At 44.3% G+C, this 20,757-nt stretch overlaps 2 protein-coding genes across 2 annotated transcripts; one reads left to right on the top strand and one right to left on the bottom strand.

The window, feature by feature from the left end:
* Positions 1–358: 358 nt before the first annotated feature.
* LOC146967186 (tyrosinase-like) lies at positions 359–2,858 on the bottom strand. The gene is made up of 5 exons (XM_085760844.1): positions 2,056–2,858; positions 1,767–1,980; positions 1,310–1,451; positions 707–1,029; positions 359–628 (listed from the first exon to the last, which is right to left on the bottom strand). Exons 1-5 carry the CDS (start codon positions 2,827–2,829, stop codon positions 549–551), a joined length of 1,533 nt encoding a protein of 510 aa, XP_085616970.1. The 5' UTR covers positions 2,830–2,858; the 3' UTR covers positions 359–548.
* A 10,311-nt stretch (positions 2,859–13,169) lies between these two features.
* Positions 13,170–20,757, top strand: LOC146967185 (tyrosinase-like). The gene is made up of 5 exons (XM_085760847.1): positions 13,170–14,008; positions 14,084–14,294; positions 16,816–16,957; positions 17,670–18,011; positions 20,691–20,757. Exons 1-4 carry the CDS (start codon positions 13,232–13,234, stop codon positions 17,995–17,997), a joined length of 1,458 nt encoding a protein of 485 aa, XP_085616973.1. The 5' UTR covers positions 13,170–13,231; the 3' UTR covers positions 17,998–18,011; positions 20,691–20,757.

Here is a 20,757-nt window from a genome sequence, read left to right as displayed (position 1 = left end):
AATAGATATTTTATTTTGTGAAAATAACCGGAAGTGCGTTGCTCACTACGGCTAGCTTTACTACCGCCGACTTCGTCGGAACAAAATTGTAAACAGCTGGTATTTTGTCAGATTTTCAACACGTTGGGGATCTAAACGACTACTTTCTCGCCTGAAAATGTTTCAAATGTTGCTAAAGTTATATATTTACAGAGTTTAGAGCGTTGCTCGGCGCCGTGTAAATGACGTCACGGCGGTTTCGCGCAGCCGTGTTATGACGACTCCGCCCACGTCGAGGAGGCACTAGTGATACTCAGTTGTAATGGAAACACAACCAAACCGAGCCGAGCCATGCCGAGCCGAGCTAGTGGAAATGCGCCATTAGATTTTAGCACTTAATGACTATGATGACCTGGATGACTGAAAACCTTCACAAACACATTTCCAGCTCCTTGTTGACAAAGAATTAAGGCCGTTCTGAAGTCAATCAAGGGTGGAGCGTGGTACAAGGGAGTTGTACCTAATAAAGTGGTCGGTGAGTTGAGGACGTCAAAGTGATTGGAAGTCGCTCATTTTCTTTGTGAACCAGAGGGTTTCAACTCCCGGAGCTCCTCCCCTGTGGGCACGTCTTGTGGTCCGCGCCTTTTACCTGAATAGAGACAACGTGATGAGACTAACACTAATGAATGTACTGTATTCATCACATAGTGAAGATGACACTCCTCACCTTTGCATTTGATAGCAGCCCAAATGCAAATGCAGAGCAACACGACACCAGACACACCCAGTACGGGCCCCAACCACAGCTTCTGCTGCCACATCCACTGCCACAGGCTTCCATCTTCATCTGTTCCACTTTCATCTGGCTCAGGGTCCCTGAGCTCCAGGTAGCTGTAGCCCAGGCTCTTGATGTCTTTGTCCCAGTACCAGCCGTTTTCGCGCAGGGGGAAGAAGGGGGCCATGTAAGCGTCCTTCCTCTGGGCTGGATGGATCTTTTCACTCTCGGGGTAGCTTGCATATCTGTGGCGCTGCAGCCAATCCTCCAGAAGCCTGAAGGACATTTCTACAGCTCAGAGAAGATCGGTCGTTCCCCATCGAACAACAAATACAAACACAACGTCTGCAACACAAGCTTTTCTCATTCTGTCTGTGGTGTAAATATCATCACAAGACATAATGTATTATCTCTTATCTTATTCAGACCAGTATTTTTCCCTGCTCTTCTTCATTTACCCTTGTTGTGTTCTTGAAGATAAAATAGTTTGTTTTTACCAATATGAATCTGACCTTTACGAGGAACTGTACTGTGAGTTTAATTTACATGACGTACTTGTCCACGAAGCTGTGGTGGACCATGAACAGGGGGTCGTTGGCTGCAGTGGGGAGGTGAGACATTGTGCCGTTCAGGTAGTCATGGACCAGGTTGTGCATGGACGACTGCAGGTGTCGGGAATCTTGAGGAATCTCAAAACCTAACAGGACAAAACACAATTTTTGATTTAAATATTAATTCATTATTTATTCACACCTGCTGTGAAAATCAATCTATAAATGCACATATTTATGTGCGCACACACACACACACACACACACACACACACACACACACATATATACATACGTATACAATACATACGGTATGTGTGTGTGTCTATGCAGTACTTAATTCTCTTCCTCTTCCTTTCTTTCTATAATATTTCTCTGCAAATAAATTGTTTTAATTTTAACCCTACTGTTGTACTATCAATATTACTTATGTACTGTATAGAATTTATTAGATAACTTACCTTCTAGTTTGCTCCTGAAGCTGTTCCTAGAGTGTCCGTTAAATGGGGATGTGTCATAATTGTGTGTTCTCAGTGTGTCAATAACATCACCGATGGTCGGCAGTGTGCTGGCAGTTGGATCCATTCCAGGTTTGCGGCTGATAGGTGCAGGTGAAGTGTCATCAGGGTGGCTGCAGATCTGAATGAGCTTCGTCCCAACATCAATACATGCGGTCTATGGAGAAAAGAAAGAGGAGTTGGAGCAGGAGAAAGAAGAAGCAGATGGAAAAGTCTGGTTCTGACATCTCACCCTCCACTTTGAGAAACGGGAAGCCTTGTCTATATGACCGTCCTTGCCGACTGCCCCAAAGTACTCGTTGGTGCAGATGTTGCAGTCTGGGTGTCTGGTCCAGTTCCAGTAGGGGATGTAGAAATCTTGGTTCCCTGTGAGCAGCCTGATCTCCCTCTCAATGAAGAGCAGGAAGACTCGGTGCCAGAAGGGAAAGGCGGGGCCCCGGTGAGCAGCATCATCGTTAGTGTCGGCGTACTTCTTAGCTGCATAGTAGTGCAACCACACGTACAGGTCGTAGACGGTGGCGCTGTGAAACTTAAAGTTGCCCTTCACTCTGGTGTCGTTGCTGGTGAGGATCTTGTAACGGTTGCTGGTGGTGTGTTTTGCATGGTCCAAGTTGGAGAGGAATGTTTCCCTCTCAGTTTCAGTCATGTCCGTGATCTCTTTTCTTGCCACGTGATGCGGCTCGCTGCAGGTGTCTCCCTTCCAGCCCGGGAGGCACACACCACAGTCAAATCCATCGTAGTTACCAGAGCATTTACACACACTATCATAAAAAGCATTGGGCCAGTTCACCCTGTAGTCAATTGGTTCAAGGGCTATTACAGTATGTAGTGCACACGTCCCTCGATCTGAGCTCTTTCCACAGGGAGAACCGTTCCACAGGGGACAACATGTCCTGGTCTCCAGAGCCTCAGGTGTGGTACAGTCGATAGGAAACTGAGCCTCCACTTGGCTGAAGCTGCTCAGATAGAAGAACAGAACCAACCACTGACCAAACATCTCCAGCATGACGACCACTCAATCCTCTGTAAACCCAGACCCAATTGCGATGTTGCTGTAAAGCAACAGATCTACAGTCTGCTTCAATCTGCCTTATAAAGTCTAGTCTGTCTGTTCCTATTGGCTGCAGCCAGTGATATCACCTTCAGCTGCAGCCAAGGTACACACCTATGAAACCCCTTATCATCAGATACTAAATCCCAAACGGAACTAAAGAGGTTTGTATAAGTTAAACATTGACTCAAGCAGCAGCACAACTTTGAACATTAATTTCTCAGTTATTGTCAATACAACGGCACTTTGCTAATGTTTGATGTTAATTTTAACTCAATCTTTGATTTATATATATATAATTTTAGTATTAGATTAACTATTAAATTAGATTAAAGGGATAGTTCACCCTAGAATGATATTTCGCTCATTATCTACTCACCCTCATGTTGACTAAGGGCTGGAAGAAGTTTCAGATTCCTCCGTGGCTTCTCTGAGTTACAGGGGGTCTCGGCATAGCAGTGCATGTCCATATAACGGTTGCAAAGGGACACCGGAGCTCTTCGTAAAAAAACACACACAAAAAAAACATCCAAATACCTCCATGATGCTCGTATGTAATGTCCGTCTTGTGCTGAAGCCCCAAATTGCGTAATTGTCCCGAAAAAAATTAAATAAGTCTATATTTTAAGCTTGTTTGTAGCGGAAGCTTCTCGAAGCTCCTCTTCCTGGTCCGTCCAAATCTCGCGTGATTCGCAGTAACCGCACTGACGCATGCTGACGCCGGCGCAAATCACGCGAGATTTGGACGGACCAGGAAGAGGAGCTTCGAGAAGCTTCCGCTACAAACAAGCTTAAAATATAGACTTATTTAATTTTTTCCGGGACAATTACGCAATTTGGGGCTTCAGCACAAGACGGACATTACATACGAGCAGCATGGAGGTATTTGGATGTTTTTTTGTGTGTGTTTTTTTACGAAGAGCTCCGGTGTCCCTTTGCAACCGTTATATGGACATGCACTGCTATGCCGAGACCCCCTGTAACTCAGAGAAGCCACGGAGGAATCTGAAACTTCTTCCAGCCCTTAGTCAACATGAGGGTGAGTAGATAATGAGCGAAATATCATTATAGGGTGAACTATCCCTTTAAGCTTTATTTGTCCTTTACATGTGTATGGGGCATTTTATTATTGGCGGAAAGGGCTTGTTAACACCCACACATTACAACCGTGTGCACTGTTGTAAAACTAGATGAAGGTCCTCTCCTAGATTAAGAGATGATTCAGATGAATCAGGTGTAAAGTTATTTTATTATCTTTTTGCATGATCATGGAGAGTACAGTGTAAATTGTTAGAGAATAATTTCACTTCCCTATAGTTTGTGTAGTTAATGGTCAACCCCTCCGTGTTATAGCAAAGCTATTCAATAAATGGAAAGATACTCCAATGATAGAAATGGTAGACACTTCCTGTCTCTCTAAATGGGCGTGGCCAACCATCACCCCACCTCGTCTGTGATCGTGTGTGTGGATTTATACAATTTGTAGGTAGATGAAAGTGAGATATTTATATTTTCTTATGATAACATTAAATATTTACACTACTAACAGTAACATTTAGCATGACAAAAATAATTTAAATCATTTTCACGGGAGTTCGCGGCCATTTGTTTGACGTTGCCTAGGAGATCTGCGAGAGTGTGTCGTAGAGACAGAGACAGAGACAGGTCTTGAACAAAGTGGATTTTCTCCTGATGTGTCCGTCTGAAAATTGCCATTTTGGTGTCAAACTGTTCAGAAGAGATGTGGCTTGTGAAAAATGAGTCCAAAATTTACTTCAGTGACTGTGGGGAGAAAGACTCGACCATAATCTGTGTTCACGTTCAATTTTCCCATTGGAGTCAATACACTCCAGGCTGCCTCTGGTCTCCCTAAAGGGGCGTGGCCGTGCAGAAGCCCACGTGACATCATACAGGAAGCTGACTCGTCATGGAAGGTCTTGGTTTATAAACCGTCTTTGGTTATAGTGGAGAGCTAGAGGAGCTTCGTGTTAGGTTACTGCTGGGGTCAGTTATCTGCCCTACTTTCTCTCTGAGGAGCATGCCAAGGCCATGGTCCCTCTTTGGTGTCTTCAGTCTCACTCTCTGGCTGGTTGCAGACACGGCTGTAGCGTAATCCATAATCCGTCACTGGATAACACTTATGTGAAACCTTATCTTCATGTTTATGCACTATAGCCAATTGGATGTTTACACATCTCCCCTTTGCTGTCTCGGTCCACCTTTCTAGTATAAGAATCTGAGCTTTGCTGTTTGACCCTTAGAATTGAGGTGGCCTCACGCACTCATGTTGCGTTGACAACTCTTCTGTTGTCCTTGATCAAGTAAATAAACTCCTTCAGCATAAGACATACTGGACTCTGGTACTTCTTCTTCTTCACCAGCATCACCACAAATTCCTCCCTAACAATTGGTGTCACAAACAGGATCTCAACAGAACAACGACTCGGTAAGTGCAAATGTATAATGTCTTGTTGTATATTATGCCTTACCCTGTCTGCGTTTGACGAGATCACAAACTAAAATGTAAAAATGGGAGATAAACAATTTGATAAAGAACTCGTATTAATAGTGATACCTCATTCTTAATTCTGTATAAGAGAAACGTTTTAACTCAGAGTGAATTATCAATTTTTGTAGTGCTCAGGGTTTCCCGCAGCGCTTTCCTGTTAAGGCGGCCGCCTTAACAACAAAGCCTAAACTAACGTCTTAAAAAAAAAAAAAATGTAGCGATATTCGCCCCCCCACCCCACCCCCCGTCGGACGATGGCCGCATCCTCCCACACACATACACACCACAGAGAAGCGCGCATGCATAACAGCAGCGCGTGTTGAAAGCGAAACTTAATACGGCACGGCGCGGTGCGCCCCCCCCCCGACGATCGATCCACTCCATCCCCCCCCGTCGACAGGTCAGACACCACCTTAACTAACAAATTTTCTGGGGGAAACACTGAGTGCTTGTATGGTATGCTTGTATTGTATTTCTGGGTGCGGTGAAAGTCCATGCCCGTCACAGAAGGGCCCACCTGCGATCTCTGGTCATAGGAACGGGATTTTCGGGGTGGATTTAAAAAGATCTGCTTCACCTGAGATCAAAATCTGGGATCACCCATCTGTGTCCGTCGGGAAACAAACAACCCTAGGATAATAATCCCAAAGGCTGGAAATTCTATAGAATAATACACTGAGACTGGATGTCTACATCCTTCACACGTACAGCGCTGAAAATCTGTGTAAGACCAGAAAACCTGTATGCTGCTGAAGTTGTTTTTGTATGTTCATTGAGTGTCCTGTTTGAATTTATACAATGAGTGCTCATCAGTCCTGTAATATATGAAGTGGACAATGCCATGTCTGGTGGTCAACTGCCGTTTCTTTTATTCTCTGGTCTCAACAACAAGATGGTTACTTTATTTATTAATTTATTTATTTCATAGGGACAGTGCACCACTAATAAACAGAGTTAAAAGAAATACTGTAAGTGGGCCAGAGTTAGCCAACAAGGCTAGTTTTCATCCGTTGTCGCTGGCCAGATGTTAAAGGCAACCTAAAAGCCAAAAAAAGGGGCAACAATTAAGTACTTAGTACTTACATAACAATCTACCAAGTAAAAGCTCATAATAACAAGTAAAACAGGTAAGAAGTCTGACATACAGCATTACAAAAGCTCATGGCATGCAGACATAACACGCAGACAGGGAGAAGAAGAGCGAGAGAAAGCAAGCGAGGAAAGTACAGCTAGAAACACACGCAAGTAGCACACAGAGCTAAGACATTAGCACAAACAATATTAGGCAAGAAAACAAAAGCAAACAAACCAGCAAACAAACAGGAAAAAACAAAAACAAAACAGGACATATAATAAGCACTGAGAAACAGCACAAATAATGATTGATTAGTGATTTACATGATTAGTGATTACATGATTGATTATTGATTAACCACTGCCTTAACTGTCTTTTAAAAGAATAGTGGGTAACCCTTTAATTTCCAGGCTGTTTATGTTGAGGTCACTTCCGTAGGTTTGAGAAGGGGGGCTGCCATATTGTGTAATGTTTTGATTGGTTGCCTGGTTACCTGTCCGCTTAAGTCTGACGTGAGCGGAAGGAGCAAGGAATGCTGGGAAAACGCCAAAGAGGACACGAGACAGCTGTCCCGGGGAGCTGACGGAAGAATCCCCTTCCCTGCAAGATTGATTTATCATTTAGTTATTGTCTCGTCTAAACACAAATGAACTGACAAACCCACGACTGCGTGATGACGGACGGAGGTCGATACACGCAGGACGCCGAGCTAGTGCCGAGCTAGTGCCGGCCCGGTGCCACTGGAGCTGCACGCCGGTCTGCCCGGGGGGGGGGGACTCGCCGACCAAGCTACAGGTGATGGGCGAGATGCAGCCGGTGAGTCAAACATTATACTAATGGCAGCGAACCCCCACCAGGCTCCAGGGTTTTAGTAATAGAAATATGTGCACCTGTGTCAGCCCTGAAGCCTGAGACTTGTTAGAGCCTTAATTGTGAAACTTAACTTGCTACAGTGGCGCGTGGTCGCAACAATTACGTCATAATGTCAAGAAATTACCAAGAAATAATAATTAATTGCGTAGTAATGTCAAGAAATTGCCTAGAAATAACGGTCAATTTCATAGTAATGTTGAGAACAGTGGCGGCCTTAGACATCTGGGGGCCCGTTTCGATATTTCATATGAGGCCCTACCCTGTAAAACATAAAATTATTTGCCAGCTATGTGCCCATGTGTCGCTGATGCTTAATAATTATTAAGGGGTGGTTTATGTTGTCTTTCATAAAAGGTATAGCTCCTGAATGGTCGAGCACGTCTTTTTTACGAAAAGTTGACCGTGTTGTTCATAATATGTTTATTTTGTATTTTCAGTGTGAGACGTATGTGTGTGTGAGAGAAACCGGGACTAATGTATTATTAATCTGTCTGCCAGGTACAATTTGTTGGTCACTTCATGTTCATTTTAACACTAAATAGAGCAGTTGAGCCCTGCTGTCTCCCTGTGTAAGAAGTATATGTGTGTGAAAGTGGGACTGACTTTATTATTAATCTCTCTGACAGATAACAGGAATAAGTTTGGGAGTTTGCCAAAAGTGATGTGGTTTTCCTTGGTATACGTTACACAACACAAGGTGTAAGGTGTGGCATTCTTACAGTTTTTCCCAACTGCTAAAACACATTTCTTGAAACCTCCACACATTTTCTCAAAACCTTAAACACAAATCTATAAACTACATTCACAAAACCCCAGATTTTTCCATCAAAGTCAATCTATCACCTCAAAACCAGTGATCATGTGTTCAAAACCAAACAATGTGTTCAGATCATACAAAAAAAGAGAAAAGAAAAAGAAAGAAAAGAGCAGATGAGTTTAGCAAATTGTGTCGAAGTACCTGAACAGTGTTTACGGTTTGGCCAAAATAGTGTTTGATTCAAAAAATTAGTTAGGCCACTGAGAATTTGGTTCAGAGAATGAGTTTTAGTGTTTTAGCAACTGAGAAAAACTGTAATGGTAAGGTAAGGCAATTTCATTTGTATAGCCCATTTCTACAAACAGGGGGAAAAAATGGAGAAAACTCAGGGTGAGCAACAGAGGAGAGATCCCTCAACCAGGACGGGCAGACAGATGTGAAAAAGATACTGACAAGAAAGCAGTTTACAACATGGAAAATGGACAATCATGGAAATTGAATCGGTCAGTTAACAAGAGCTGATGGAGGCAGCTTCTGGTGGGTCCAGGGTGACATTCAGAAGGGCCGCCATTCCGAACGTTTACTTTCATGTTTCGGAATGCCGGCCCTTGACTATTTTTTGAAAAGGAGTGCCATTCAGAACCTGAAAAAATGTCCGCCATCGGAAGGATTAAGGCACCTGGCACCTATTGCAGCAAAAGCTATGGTAGTGCAGCAGTCAGAGTATCTGCCTCCAGCGTGGGAGATCAGGGTTCGTCACCCGGAGGAGGTGCTGGCCTCTACCTGATCTTTTCACTAAACTTAACCAACTCCTTTCCACATTGCCTAAACCCAACCAAAGCACAGAGCAAGGACATTTCTTTTAGAGCAGGAGCGCCGCGGCTGCATCAGGCTCGCACCTGGGTGAAATTTCGAAGTGGGGGGGTCTGGTCTATGTTCCGTGGGCGATCGTGTCGGGCAGGAAGTCAAACACAGAAACACGAGAGAATCCGGTCATTTTTCGGGGATTTTCGGAATGACGGACTGTCGGAATGGCGGTCCTTTGGAATGGGGGTCGCCCCCCCGTTTCTGGTGGTCAGGGAGGGCAAGTCGGTTTAGAAGCAGACGAAAGGAGGAGATGTGAACCTGATGTGTCCCCCAGCAGAAGCCTATAGCAGTGCAGCTATAAAATGCTTCCTGAACCAGCCCTAACTAAAAGCTCTGTCATACAGGAAAGTTTTAAGCCTAGACTTAAATGTAGTTGTAGGAGTGTCTGCCTCTTTGACCCATGGAGAGAGCTGGTTCCACAGTAAAGGAGCCCGGTAACTGAAGGCTCTACCTCCCAGTCTGTTTTTAGAGATACTGGGAGTCACTAACAGACCTGCGTTCTGGGAGCGAAGTGCCCTGGTAGGACAGTAAGGAATGATTAGTTCTTTCAGATAGGATGGAGCTTTATCATTAAGAGCCTTATAAGTCAGTAGAAGGATTTTGAAGTCTATTCTAAATCCTACAGGAAGCCAGTGGAGAGAGGCTAAAGTGGGAGAGATGTGCTCTCTCTTCCTAACTCCTGTCAAAACCCTCGCTGCAGCGTTCTGGACCAGTTGGAGACTCTTTAGAGAGTTTTTCAGACATCCTGACAGGAGAGAGTTACAGTGGTCCAGCCTAGAAGTGATACATGCATGCACGAGTTTCTCAGCATCACTCTGAGAGAGGCTATTCCTAATCTTGGCTGTACTGCGCAGGTGTTATCTTATAACCGTGCCAATAATATGTTGACATCGGCTTAACACAATACTTTAACAAGGAAGTGTCAAATAAATCACATGTACATGTCAGTCTTGCTCTGGGGCAGCAGCTAGTTCTCACACTTGCACTTGCACAGACATGCACCTAATGAAACCACAATTTCTTCCTCAGTATTGTGGGACCCATAAGTACAGTTGTTTATGAAACATGGACACCCCAGAATATTTAAAACATCAATATTCCAACACCAGTTGATTCCTCAAACAGAACTGACCTTAAATGGGAATAAAAATATATATATTACACAGCAACTGTGTGAAAATTAAGACATTTTTCAAAGATTCATAATTTTGCCTGTGAGCATTTTGAAAATAGGGCAAAAAGAAATATTTTTTTTCTATCTAATATCTTGACACTCACAATTGTTCTTTAGATCCTTATCTTCTGAAAAGCATCAATCTGAAGTGACTCAGTGTTCATTTTAAAGGTCCCATATTATGCTGTTTTTCAACCATTTCACATGGTTCTAAGTGGTCCTACCATATTGTATTCGTAGTGTATTGTCCCCAAATCAATCTGCAGCTCTACATCTCAGCAATCTAAAAGTGGCTCTCCAGAGCTCTCCTGCAAACGAGCCATTTCTGTGTCTGCACCTTGAAATGCAAATAAGATGTGTAAACCACGTCCACTCCACACCTGTCACGGGAGAGGGTGTGGTTTTCACTACAGGTACATGTGCTAATGTTGACATTGGGACAGGGGTCGGGCATTGATTTCCGAAAAAAAAAAAAAAAGTTTCTGAGACTCTTATCTTGTCTGAAAAAATGTAAACGTCCCTTTTTTACTGTGGCAGAAGGAGATACATGGACTCCTACTACCATCAGAAAGTTCTGTATGAAACTGTCAAATAAAAAAACAAGTGAAACTGAGGAGCAGCACAAACTGCACGGTGCGACTGGTGAGAAGCTACCGGAGAATATTGAGGTGGTTTTGCGCCGGGAGAGGAGACTTCCTCGTTCAGATGTCTCTCATTCCGTGATGAGGACCGCTGCGCTGATGAGAAGCGGTATCATTCCAATATTCTCTGATCCGCGATTTCATTTTTAATGACCGGCAGCTGTTTTTCAATCAGTGATTCAAAATGATCATCTGGCGGCCGCGGTACCGACCGCTCCTCCTGTATCTACCGCTTCATGTCAAATGACGGACGGGAGGGAGAGAGAGAGAGCGTGTGTGTATGTGTATGTGGATGGGGGGGGTCGGGGTCGCGACTGTCGCTGCTACGGAAATGCCTCACCGGGCGGAGCTCACGTTTTTCCAGACTGGCCCAGGGGGAGTATAAGGAAGTACCGGGAGGTGGAGTCACCTGAGTTCAGCGCATCCTGACGTCAAGTCTGCCAGCACTTCCAATTCGCCCGTTTGGAGACACAATCTCAAAAAAGTGTAGAAATCAATTAAGGGAGTGAACAGACTTTTTCCACCTCCAGGCGTCATAGAAAGGCCATGGGAACACATAGGACCACTACAAAACCTGTAGAAAGTGGATTTTGCATAAACAGATAAATGGCGAGTTTGCCAAAAGTGATGTGGTTTTCCTTGGTATGTGTTATGGCTACATCTGTATAAAGTGCAGCTCCAGTCTGACCTGTTTCAGGTTATGTTAACTGTTGGGGTGCGTCTTTCCAGTGTAAGGTGAGGCATTCTTGCTAAATGACATTTCTTGAAACCTCCATGCATTTTCTCAAAACCAAAACTTTAAACTACATACTACTAGTGGGAAAGCGGCTAGATACAGGGCTTGTAGTTAAAGTTAAAGTAGTTTGCTAAATGCATTTAGCAAAAGAAAAAAAGTGGAATCTACATTTGGCACTTTAATAAAAATATTCATATAAATACTTGGGTGTTATGATAGACTGTAAGCTAAGATGGAATGACCATGTTGAAGCCTTGTGTTCCAAGCTGGCTCAAAGATTGCATTTCCTCCGTAAACTCAGGTTGTATGTGTAGCCGATGTCAATCTGGCCCTCTGCGTTGTGTTTCTCGGTACGGACTGCCCCAGATGGAGTTTGAACCCTGTCTCCTGCACGGCAGGCGATGATGCAAACCGTTTTGCCTAGAGCTCAATGAGCGCTTGGCAGCCGGTTTGCACCTCCTTTATGGGTGAGTGAGTGCACCTCTGTTACACTCACCCCCACTGAACTGACTCCACCCAAGGCATCTGGGTCACGGCACCACTGTAGCCGATGTCGGTTTGCATGTCCTTTATAGGGGAGTGAGTGCACCTCCGTATGGAGTACACTCAGTCGTCATGCTGACATTTTATAATGTAGTGCTTGACAGTATTATCCGCTATGGGTTGACAGCTTGGTACGGCACCGCCACTGTCCAGCTGAGAGCCAGTAAGTTATGACAATGATCAAAACAGCCATGAAGGTGATTGGTAAAACAGATTACCCATCCCTTCAGGCCACATACGAAACAACAGTGATCAGACAGGCACACAGGATTCACAAACATCCTCCTTTCAGAATATCAACTCCTTCCACCGGAAAGACGCTTTAGGGCCAGTAATACAGAAGTAACAGTTTCAAATTCTCCTTCATTCCTACCTCCATAACAAAAAACAGGCCCTGCATCGTCGTTGATGCATGTGTAGTTGTTATGGCCTTTTTAATTTTTCTTATTTAACTCTTGAATCCCTCCACCTTGTCTTTGAACTCAGTTTAAATTGGGTGCACCTGCTTTTAATCTTAATTCAATTGCTTAATTTTTGTAAATTATTATTTTTATATATATTTTTAATCCAAATTAGAAATTGCATTGCATCTCAATTACAAATTAGGCAAGCTGTGCCAGTCAGTGGTGGTAGTAAACGACATTTAGGTCTTTTCCCTGCCCAGAGGTTATGCCATGCTTGCTGGTGTTGTTGGTTTTGTCTACGTGCTTCACGCATACCCCGTACGTTTTGCAGCTTTCTGTTTGTTGTACAGTTGAACGTGTACACCATGTGCACTATGCTTCGTGTATGTTTACTCCATGTGTACATGTGTATGTGAATACTATGTGCACTCTAAATGTATGATGTGTATATGTATGATGTATGATGTGGTTTTAGGAGGCAGCTGTGTCAGCACCTGTGCCCAAGACAAGTTTCCTGTCAAGGACGAATCAAGTTTATCTTATCTGATCTTAAACAGGAACTTAGCAGTTTGTAAGTCTTGGATTGGAAAGCCCACAGACCAGTCTTTATCAGGCAGGTCTAAGCAAGTACTGTATGAGTAAGGAACAGGTTTAAAAGGGACTGCAGATCTGGCACGTCTTCAGTTCTAACATTCACTCAGTTATTGCTCTACACAGACGGACTCAGATTTGGAGACGTATGCACTTCCCTGGGTTTACAGAGGATTGAGTGGTCGTCATGCTGCAGGAGATGTTTGGTCAGTGGTTGGTTCTGTTCCTCTATCTGAGCAGTTTCAGCCAAGTGGAGGCTCAGTTTCCTATCGCCTGTACCACACCTGAGGCTCTGGAGACCAGGATATGTTGTCCCCTGTGGAACGGTTCTCCCTGTGGAGAGAGCTCAGATCGAGGGACGTGTGAACCACATATTGCAAGGGCCCGTAAACCAATTGACTACAGGTTGGACTGGCCCGATGCTTTTTATGATAATGTGTGTGCATGCTCTGGAAACTACGATGGTTTTGACTGTGGTGTGTGCCTCCCGGGCTGGAAAGGAGACACCTGCAGCGAGCCGCATCACGTGGTGAGGAAAGAAATTACTGATATGACTAGAGCTGAGAGGGAGAGATTCCTCTCCAACCTGGACCAGGCAAAACGCACCACCAGCGACCGTTACAAGATCCTCACAAGCAACGACACCACAGAGGAGGGCAACTTTAAGTTTCACAGCTCCTCCGTCTACGACCTGTACGTGTGGATTCACCACTATGCAGCTAAGAAGTACGCCGACAGTAAGGATGATTCTGCTCACCGGGGCCCCGCCTTTCCCTTCTGGCACCGAGTCTTCCTGCTCTTCATGGAGAGGGAGATCAGGCTGCTCACAGGGAACCAAGATTTCTACATCCCCTACTGGAACTGGACCAGGAACCCAGACTGCAACATTTGCACCAACAAGTACTTTGGGGCAGTCGGCAAGGGCGGTCATATAGACAAGGCTTCCCGTTTCTCAAAGTGGAGGGTGAGATGTCAGAACCAGACTTTTCCATCTGCTTCTTATTTCTCTTGCTCCAACTCCTCTTTCTTTTCTCCATAGACCGCATGTGTCCTTGATGAAGGTCTTGGTCAGATCTGCAGCCGCCCTGATGACCCTGCACCTGCACCAATCAGCCGCAAACCTGGGATGGATCCAACTGCCAGAACACTGCCGACCATCGATGATGTTATTGACACACTGGAAATAGACAATTATGACACATCTCCATATAACGGAAGTTCTAGGAACAGCTTCAGGAGCAAACTAGAAGGTATCTAATAAATTATATACAGTACATAAGTAATATTGATAGAAAAGTGCAATTTTAACAGTAGGGTTAGAATTAAAACCATTTATATAACAGGTCTGCAAAGAAATATTAGCCTACAGAAAGAAAAGAAGAGGAAGAGAATAAAGTAGCCTATACAGTAATATACTATACAACAGTTAGTTCCGACCGGTTCTGACCGAGTAATTTGATTGGACAAGAGACATTCCATAGTGCTGATATAGGACGAATCTCCTTGTTGTTTACAACTACTTCCGGGTAGAAAACCAGAATTCTAACGACGGACGAGAGTTTCGCTATCTACTTTTTCATGTCACTATATCGCCGTTTAGACTAATCTGATGTTTGTAAAGTTTATAAAACCAATGATTGGACAAACATTACTATTTACGTGTGCACATTTTTGCAATTAGTTATCAGAGATGGGCTAACGGTTAGCTACCTGTTGAACTTTAATAACTCAGTGACTCAAACGGTTCATGAAAAAATATTTTTTTAACATGATTGAGCTAACTGGAGTAGTTTCATGTCATGTCCCACAACGGGAGGGTTTTAACAGCTGACGTCCTGATGTTAGCTTAGCTACCGCCGTTAGCTGTCCCTGTCAGCTGAGCCACTGATGCTTTCTAGACACCGTGATTCCCCCAAACTGGATAAATACAACACATAGCAACACAAAATACACACACACACACAGAGAAATAGTAATGTTTCTTCAATAATTTCGGATTTGTCTAAACGGTGATAGGGCGTGAAAAATATGATATAGCTAAACTCTCGTTCGTTACTATTGATCTCATTCAAATTACGTGCTGGTTTTCTACCCGGAAGTAGAATGTAAACAACAAGGAGATTTGGTCTATACAGTATAACAGCACTGGCACTTTTTACAGACATTATCACTTAACTGTTCAGGACAGGAGCTAAGTCAGAGCCACGCTCCCCATACAGGAGCTGCCCCATCTCTCTGCTGCCTAAGTTACAGTTATAAACAGACCTGAAAATTAAAACCTGGACCTGACGTGGTCCGTCTAATAATTCTCAGCCTAAACCCAGCTGGAAAAAAAAATCACCACGGCGGCAACTACGTTTTGACGGTGATGTGTTTTGATATGAGCGTTAGCTGCTGTTAGCCACGTAGCTCAGCTACGTTGCTTCAACTGTGTTTATATTGATTACATAGCAGATAAACAAATGTAATACGGTATCGATAACGTCTCTTTATATCTCCACGCTGGTCCTGTTGCTCCAGTGCTAATCAGGCACTGGCTCCGAACCAGAACCAGCACTGTAACCAGCTCGGTGAAAAGCTTGTAGCTAGTAGCTAACTAGCGGGCTCATGACATCTGTCCGACTACCCATTTCTCCGACCATACATTTCTTTATTTTTGCGTCCATTAGTCCGACCTCCCATTTCTCCGACTTAAGAAGCTCTAACCCTAAACCTAACCCTAAACCTAACCTTAACACTGTCGAATGGGTAGTTAGAGAAATGAGCCATCGGACTTTTGGGCTGATGTATGCCCCCCCTAACTAACAGGAAATGTTTATGTGTTGCCTGGCAACAGCCTTGTCCCTTCCAGTTGCAGAACTTGTGTTGGCGGAGCCAAATAAATGATTAAATAAACAAACAAATCATAATCTTTTGTAGCTTACTGTCGTAGCACGTTGTATAAAAGCGATATCACATGAGAGGGAGCTGCCGAATCCCACCAAGGGCAGGCCGTGAGAAACACAACGCAGAGGGCAAGATATGACATGGGCTACACTGATACAGTAGCTATATTGCTTCACTCTCCCCCGCTCGGTTCCAGTGCGCTATTCCAAACGTTTACTTTCATATTTCGGAATGGCCCTTAATAAATTAATCACTCAGGTGAAAAACCGCTGGGGCTTCGAGCGACAGTGACACAGCGTCGGAGCGAAAAATTGCTCTGTCGCTCGACTTGAGAAATCCCAGTCGCTTGTCGCTCAGCACTGATTGGCTGCCGTAATCTATGCGTAACTATGACAACTAGGAAACTGTGGAAACGAAATACAACTTCACCGGCGGCAACAGGTAGCCTACAATGTCAGCCTTGCTGGACCAAAAAAAAAAATGGGAAGAGCAACTCCAAACGACATAAAATTAACTGGAATCGCTTGAATGATGTCATCAGAGCGAGTCATCTGTTGAATTGTGCCAAAATGACGAGCGACAGCAGCTGAGTGACAGAGCAATTTTTTTGGAGCGACACGAGTGACAGTGTAGCCGATGTCATATCTGGCCCTCTGCGTTGTGTTTCTCACGGCCTGCCCTCGGTGGGGTTCGATCCCACGACCTCCCAAACCGGAGGCGACAATGCTAACCTCCTCGCCAAGAGGTTGACAACCGCTTGGCAGGTTGAGTGAGTGCACATCCGTTACAACAGCAACAAAAATAAAAGGTCCAGTGTGAACGCAGCAAGTGTGAATAAATAATGAATGAATGTTTTAATCAAATAAATGTGTTTCGTCACGTTAGGTTTTGACATTCCTCAAGATTCCCGACACCTGAACTCCTCCATGCACAACCTGGTCCACAACTACCTGAACGGCACAATGTCTCACCTCCCCACTGCAGCCAACGACCCCATGTTCATGGCCCACCACAGCTTCGTGGACAAGTAAGTCATGTTTAAATTCACATTACAGAGGGGTATTCCAGAAAAGAGGTTCAACAAACTCTGAGTCTATCCCTAAACTCTGAGTTGACTTATTCTGTCAAGTGAAACTCTGAGTTTTCAGTTACAGAACAGCTGATCTGAGTTAGGTAAGTCGACTCTGAGTATGTTAACTCTGAGTTGAGCTCTTGTCTGACGACTAGTAAAAAGCCATCATCAATGGAGCTCTTTTTTTGTCTAGGGTACCGGTAATTTATTCTATTTTATTTAAATGCAGTCAGCTTAAAATGAAATATAAAAACAGTCTCGTGATGGCTGCTCACTTTGGTTTTATTCGTATTGCACATTGCACAGAGTTTAAGTTACCTCTCTTTCTAGAACTGAAAACTCAGAGTTTCCCTCATCTCAGGGTTAACTTACTCTGAGTTTTTACATAACTCGCTTTCTGGAATACCCCCTAGGTCACAGCAAAGGTCAGATTCATATTGGTAAAAACAAACAAACGAACAAAAAAGAGATTTCTTCAAAAATATAATAAGGGTCAATCAACAAGAGACTGGTCTGAATAAGATAAGAGATAATACATTATGTCTTGTGAAGATATTTACACCAGACTGAATTTTAGAAGAAAAGCTTGTGTTGCAGACATTGTGTTTGTATTTGTTGTTTGATGGGTAGCAATCGCTCTTGTCTGAGCTGTAGAAATGTCCTTCAGGATTCTGGAGGATTGGCTGCAGCGCCATAGACATGTAAGATACCCCGAGAGTGAAGAGATCCATCCAGCCCAGAGGAGAGACGCCTTCATGGCCCCCTTCTTCCCCCTGCGCTCCAATGACTGGTACTGGGACAAAGACATCAAGAGGCTGGGATACAGCTACCTGGAGTACAGAGGCCTCCGCCTCCAGCTAGATGACGGTGCAACAGATGAAGGTGGAAGCCAGCAGCAGTGGCTCATTATGGGTGTGTCTGGTGTCATGTTGGTCTGTGGTGGCATTTGGGCTGCTAAGAAGTTTGGAATGACTGGAGACGTAAAAAGCGAGTAATTGTCTGGCGGGGGGTGCTTAATAATAATAATAATAATAATAATAATAATAATAATATTAATAATAATAATACAGTAATAATAAATGTTATTTAGAAAGCGCCTTTCATGCCACTCAAGGTGAGGGAACAGTTCCAGTGGTGAGTGAAGAGTGAATTATGGCATCAGAGGTGGTAGTGTGGTATATTGATGTGTTGATGGAAAGAAGGGATCACTGCTGACACGTCTTCGCTTGTATTCAAAAAAGGAGTTTATTAATAACAAGAAGAATGGGGGCGGGACTAGATAAGCTTTTGCTTCTCCCGCTTTCCCTTTCGGCCATGTATTGTATTATTTGATGATGAAGTGTGATGATGATGATTTAAATTGACATGCCCGAAATAAACAAATTGATTGATTGATTGATTGAAGAACAGTGTACAAAAATGCCGAATCCTGGAGCATCTCTGGTCCAAAATGAGATCTCTCTCTACTGGCCCAAAGCTCTGACCTTACAGTATATATGTTTCTAACTCCAAACACTCCATCTTCTCCAAACTAAGGAATGCAACAAATCAACAAAGACAACCTTGATCTGGATCATTTACTTTCTGGCATTTAACCTCTTGACCAAGTCGATAACTTTTGGGCTACCATAGGTCAACGGAAGAAGATGCCCTTGACCTAAGGTTTCAGCCTTTAGACCAAACAAAACAATCATCAACTTTCCAACAGACCAAATTGCTTCTAGGCAGGATATGGAACCCATGAAGCAGAGCATCAGTTCACACATTCCTTCAGTTCAGAGAAAGCACACACACAAAGAACGAACATAAGACAATACAAGATATTTAAGAAAGAAAGTTAAGGTGTATAATCAGGGTGCGATTTGTGAAAAAAACAGAGGGGGGGATAGTTTCCTATAGTCACCCCCCCCCCCCGTACCTTCGCACCTGACAACTACCGTTCTCAAACAGACTCTGGTCTCCTAGTGGACCGGGTCTGGCTCCGAGTTTGAGCAAATGAGCAGAGACCCGACCAGGTCCGACCGTGTTGACCCTGGCCTGGACCCGATGCGGTCGGACCGCGGCAAAAATAAATAGGCCTAAATAAAAGAAAGCCTGTAGTTGTGTTCATAGAGACGTAACAGGTGTGGTACGACAAGCATGGTGATCAGCTGGTCATTGAATAGACTACAGTATAGGTCATTTCAATTTGCGCATCTGTGTTTTTTTTCCTTTTTATTTTGTTTTATAACATTTATATGCGCATCTGTCAGCAGCTGCTCCAAACAGACACGTCACTAACTTTATTTTGAAGGGACAGATTAGATGTTGATTTTGTTAACAGTGACTTTGTTGCACCCAAACATTAAGCATATAGAACCCGACTTGAGACCGGCTTTTATTTGCTCAAACCTGGAGACAGACCCGACCCAGTGCTACGGTCTGGGAGACGCTGTGCACTACTGTAGGGGGGATGAGAAGGCTTGTGGTTCAAATTATGTAGACTTGATCTAAAGTAGGCTCTGTCTGACCAGAGGGGGGGGACAACACGTTTCCCCACCGGGGATAATAATAAATGACCAGAGGGGGGACATCGAAAACAGGGGGGGGGGGGGAAATCCCCACCATCCCCCCCGGCAAATCGCACCCTGTGTATAATACACTACAGTAGTACAGTCCGGGATCAGAATATTGTCAATGTTGGAGCAGAGAGTGTCAATGTTGATGTTCTTTAAGTTCCGGAATGAAATGAAGCGTAATGACTTGATTCTTGAGAGGCAGAGTGCAGTGCTAAAAGGGATGAGGAAATGGTCACTCACATGGAGATCATCAGCTGTGCAGTTGGAGGGGGTGAGACCAGAGCAGCAGATTAGGTCCAGAGTGTGTCCTTTTGTGTGTGTTGGGAAGTTGATGGAGTCCAAAACTGTCCAGGCATGATGAAAAGTCTCTGGTGAGGGGTAGATTAATGTTGTCCATGTGTATATTGAAGTCCCCCAGTAGTATGATATTTGGTGATAGAGTGGATAGATGGGTGAGTAAGACGGCAAAGTCATTTAAGAAGTCACTGTGGGGCTTGGAGGGGCGGTAGAAAGTGGCAATGATGGTGGGAGTGGGTCCAGGGAGTGTAAATGCAAGATGTTCAAATGAGGAGAAGACAGGCAGCGACTGTGGTAGGACTTTCCACTTCTTATGGGGAATGACTGCAATACCTCCCCCACGGCCGTGGCTACGGGGTTGGGAGAGGTAGGTAAAGTCCGGTGGGGTGGAGTCGTTTAGTGAGGAAAAGTCATTTGGTTGTTGCCAGGTTTCAGTCAAACAGAGGAAGTCGAGCTTGCGGTCAGTGAGGAGATCATGGATGAGGTGTCCTTTGTCTGTAAGTGAGCGGATGTTAAGAAGTCCGAAGCTGACAGATGAGTTATCATATTTGGTGTGAGTGGAGGCTAGCATAGATGGGCTGGCTAATACAGAGTGATTAACAGTCCGGATGGTGTTTCTGCCAGAGTGGTGTCTGTTTGTAATATGGACAGGAATAGGGAGTGGTTGGGCATCACTGTGGTTATTGGACAGAGTAGGCCTAATGGGGAGACCAGCAGCTGAGGGAGTCGATGACAAGTGTGGCCAGCAGGGGGAGCTCTGGGGAGGGAGCGTCGACAGTGAGTGCACCACAGAGGGAGAGGGGTGTGTGTGTGAGGGGGAAGTAAACAGTCAGTCACTTAGAGCGGTGACACTCACCATTAACAAATAATACATGTGCATCTTAATACATACCGTAATTT

The sequence above is a fragment of the Trachurus japonicus genome, chromosome 19 (assembly GCF_045865225.1).
Source record: "Trachurus japonicus isolate A0001 chromosome 19, Traja_1.0".
Lineage (NCBI taxonomy): Eukaryota > Metazoa > Chordata > Actinopteri > Carangiformes > Carangidae > Trachurus > Trachurus japonicus.
This window is presented reverse-complemented; position numbering and strand designations above follow the sequence as displayed.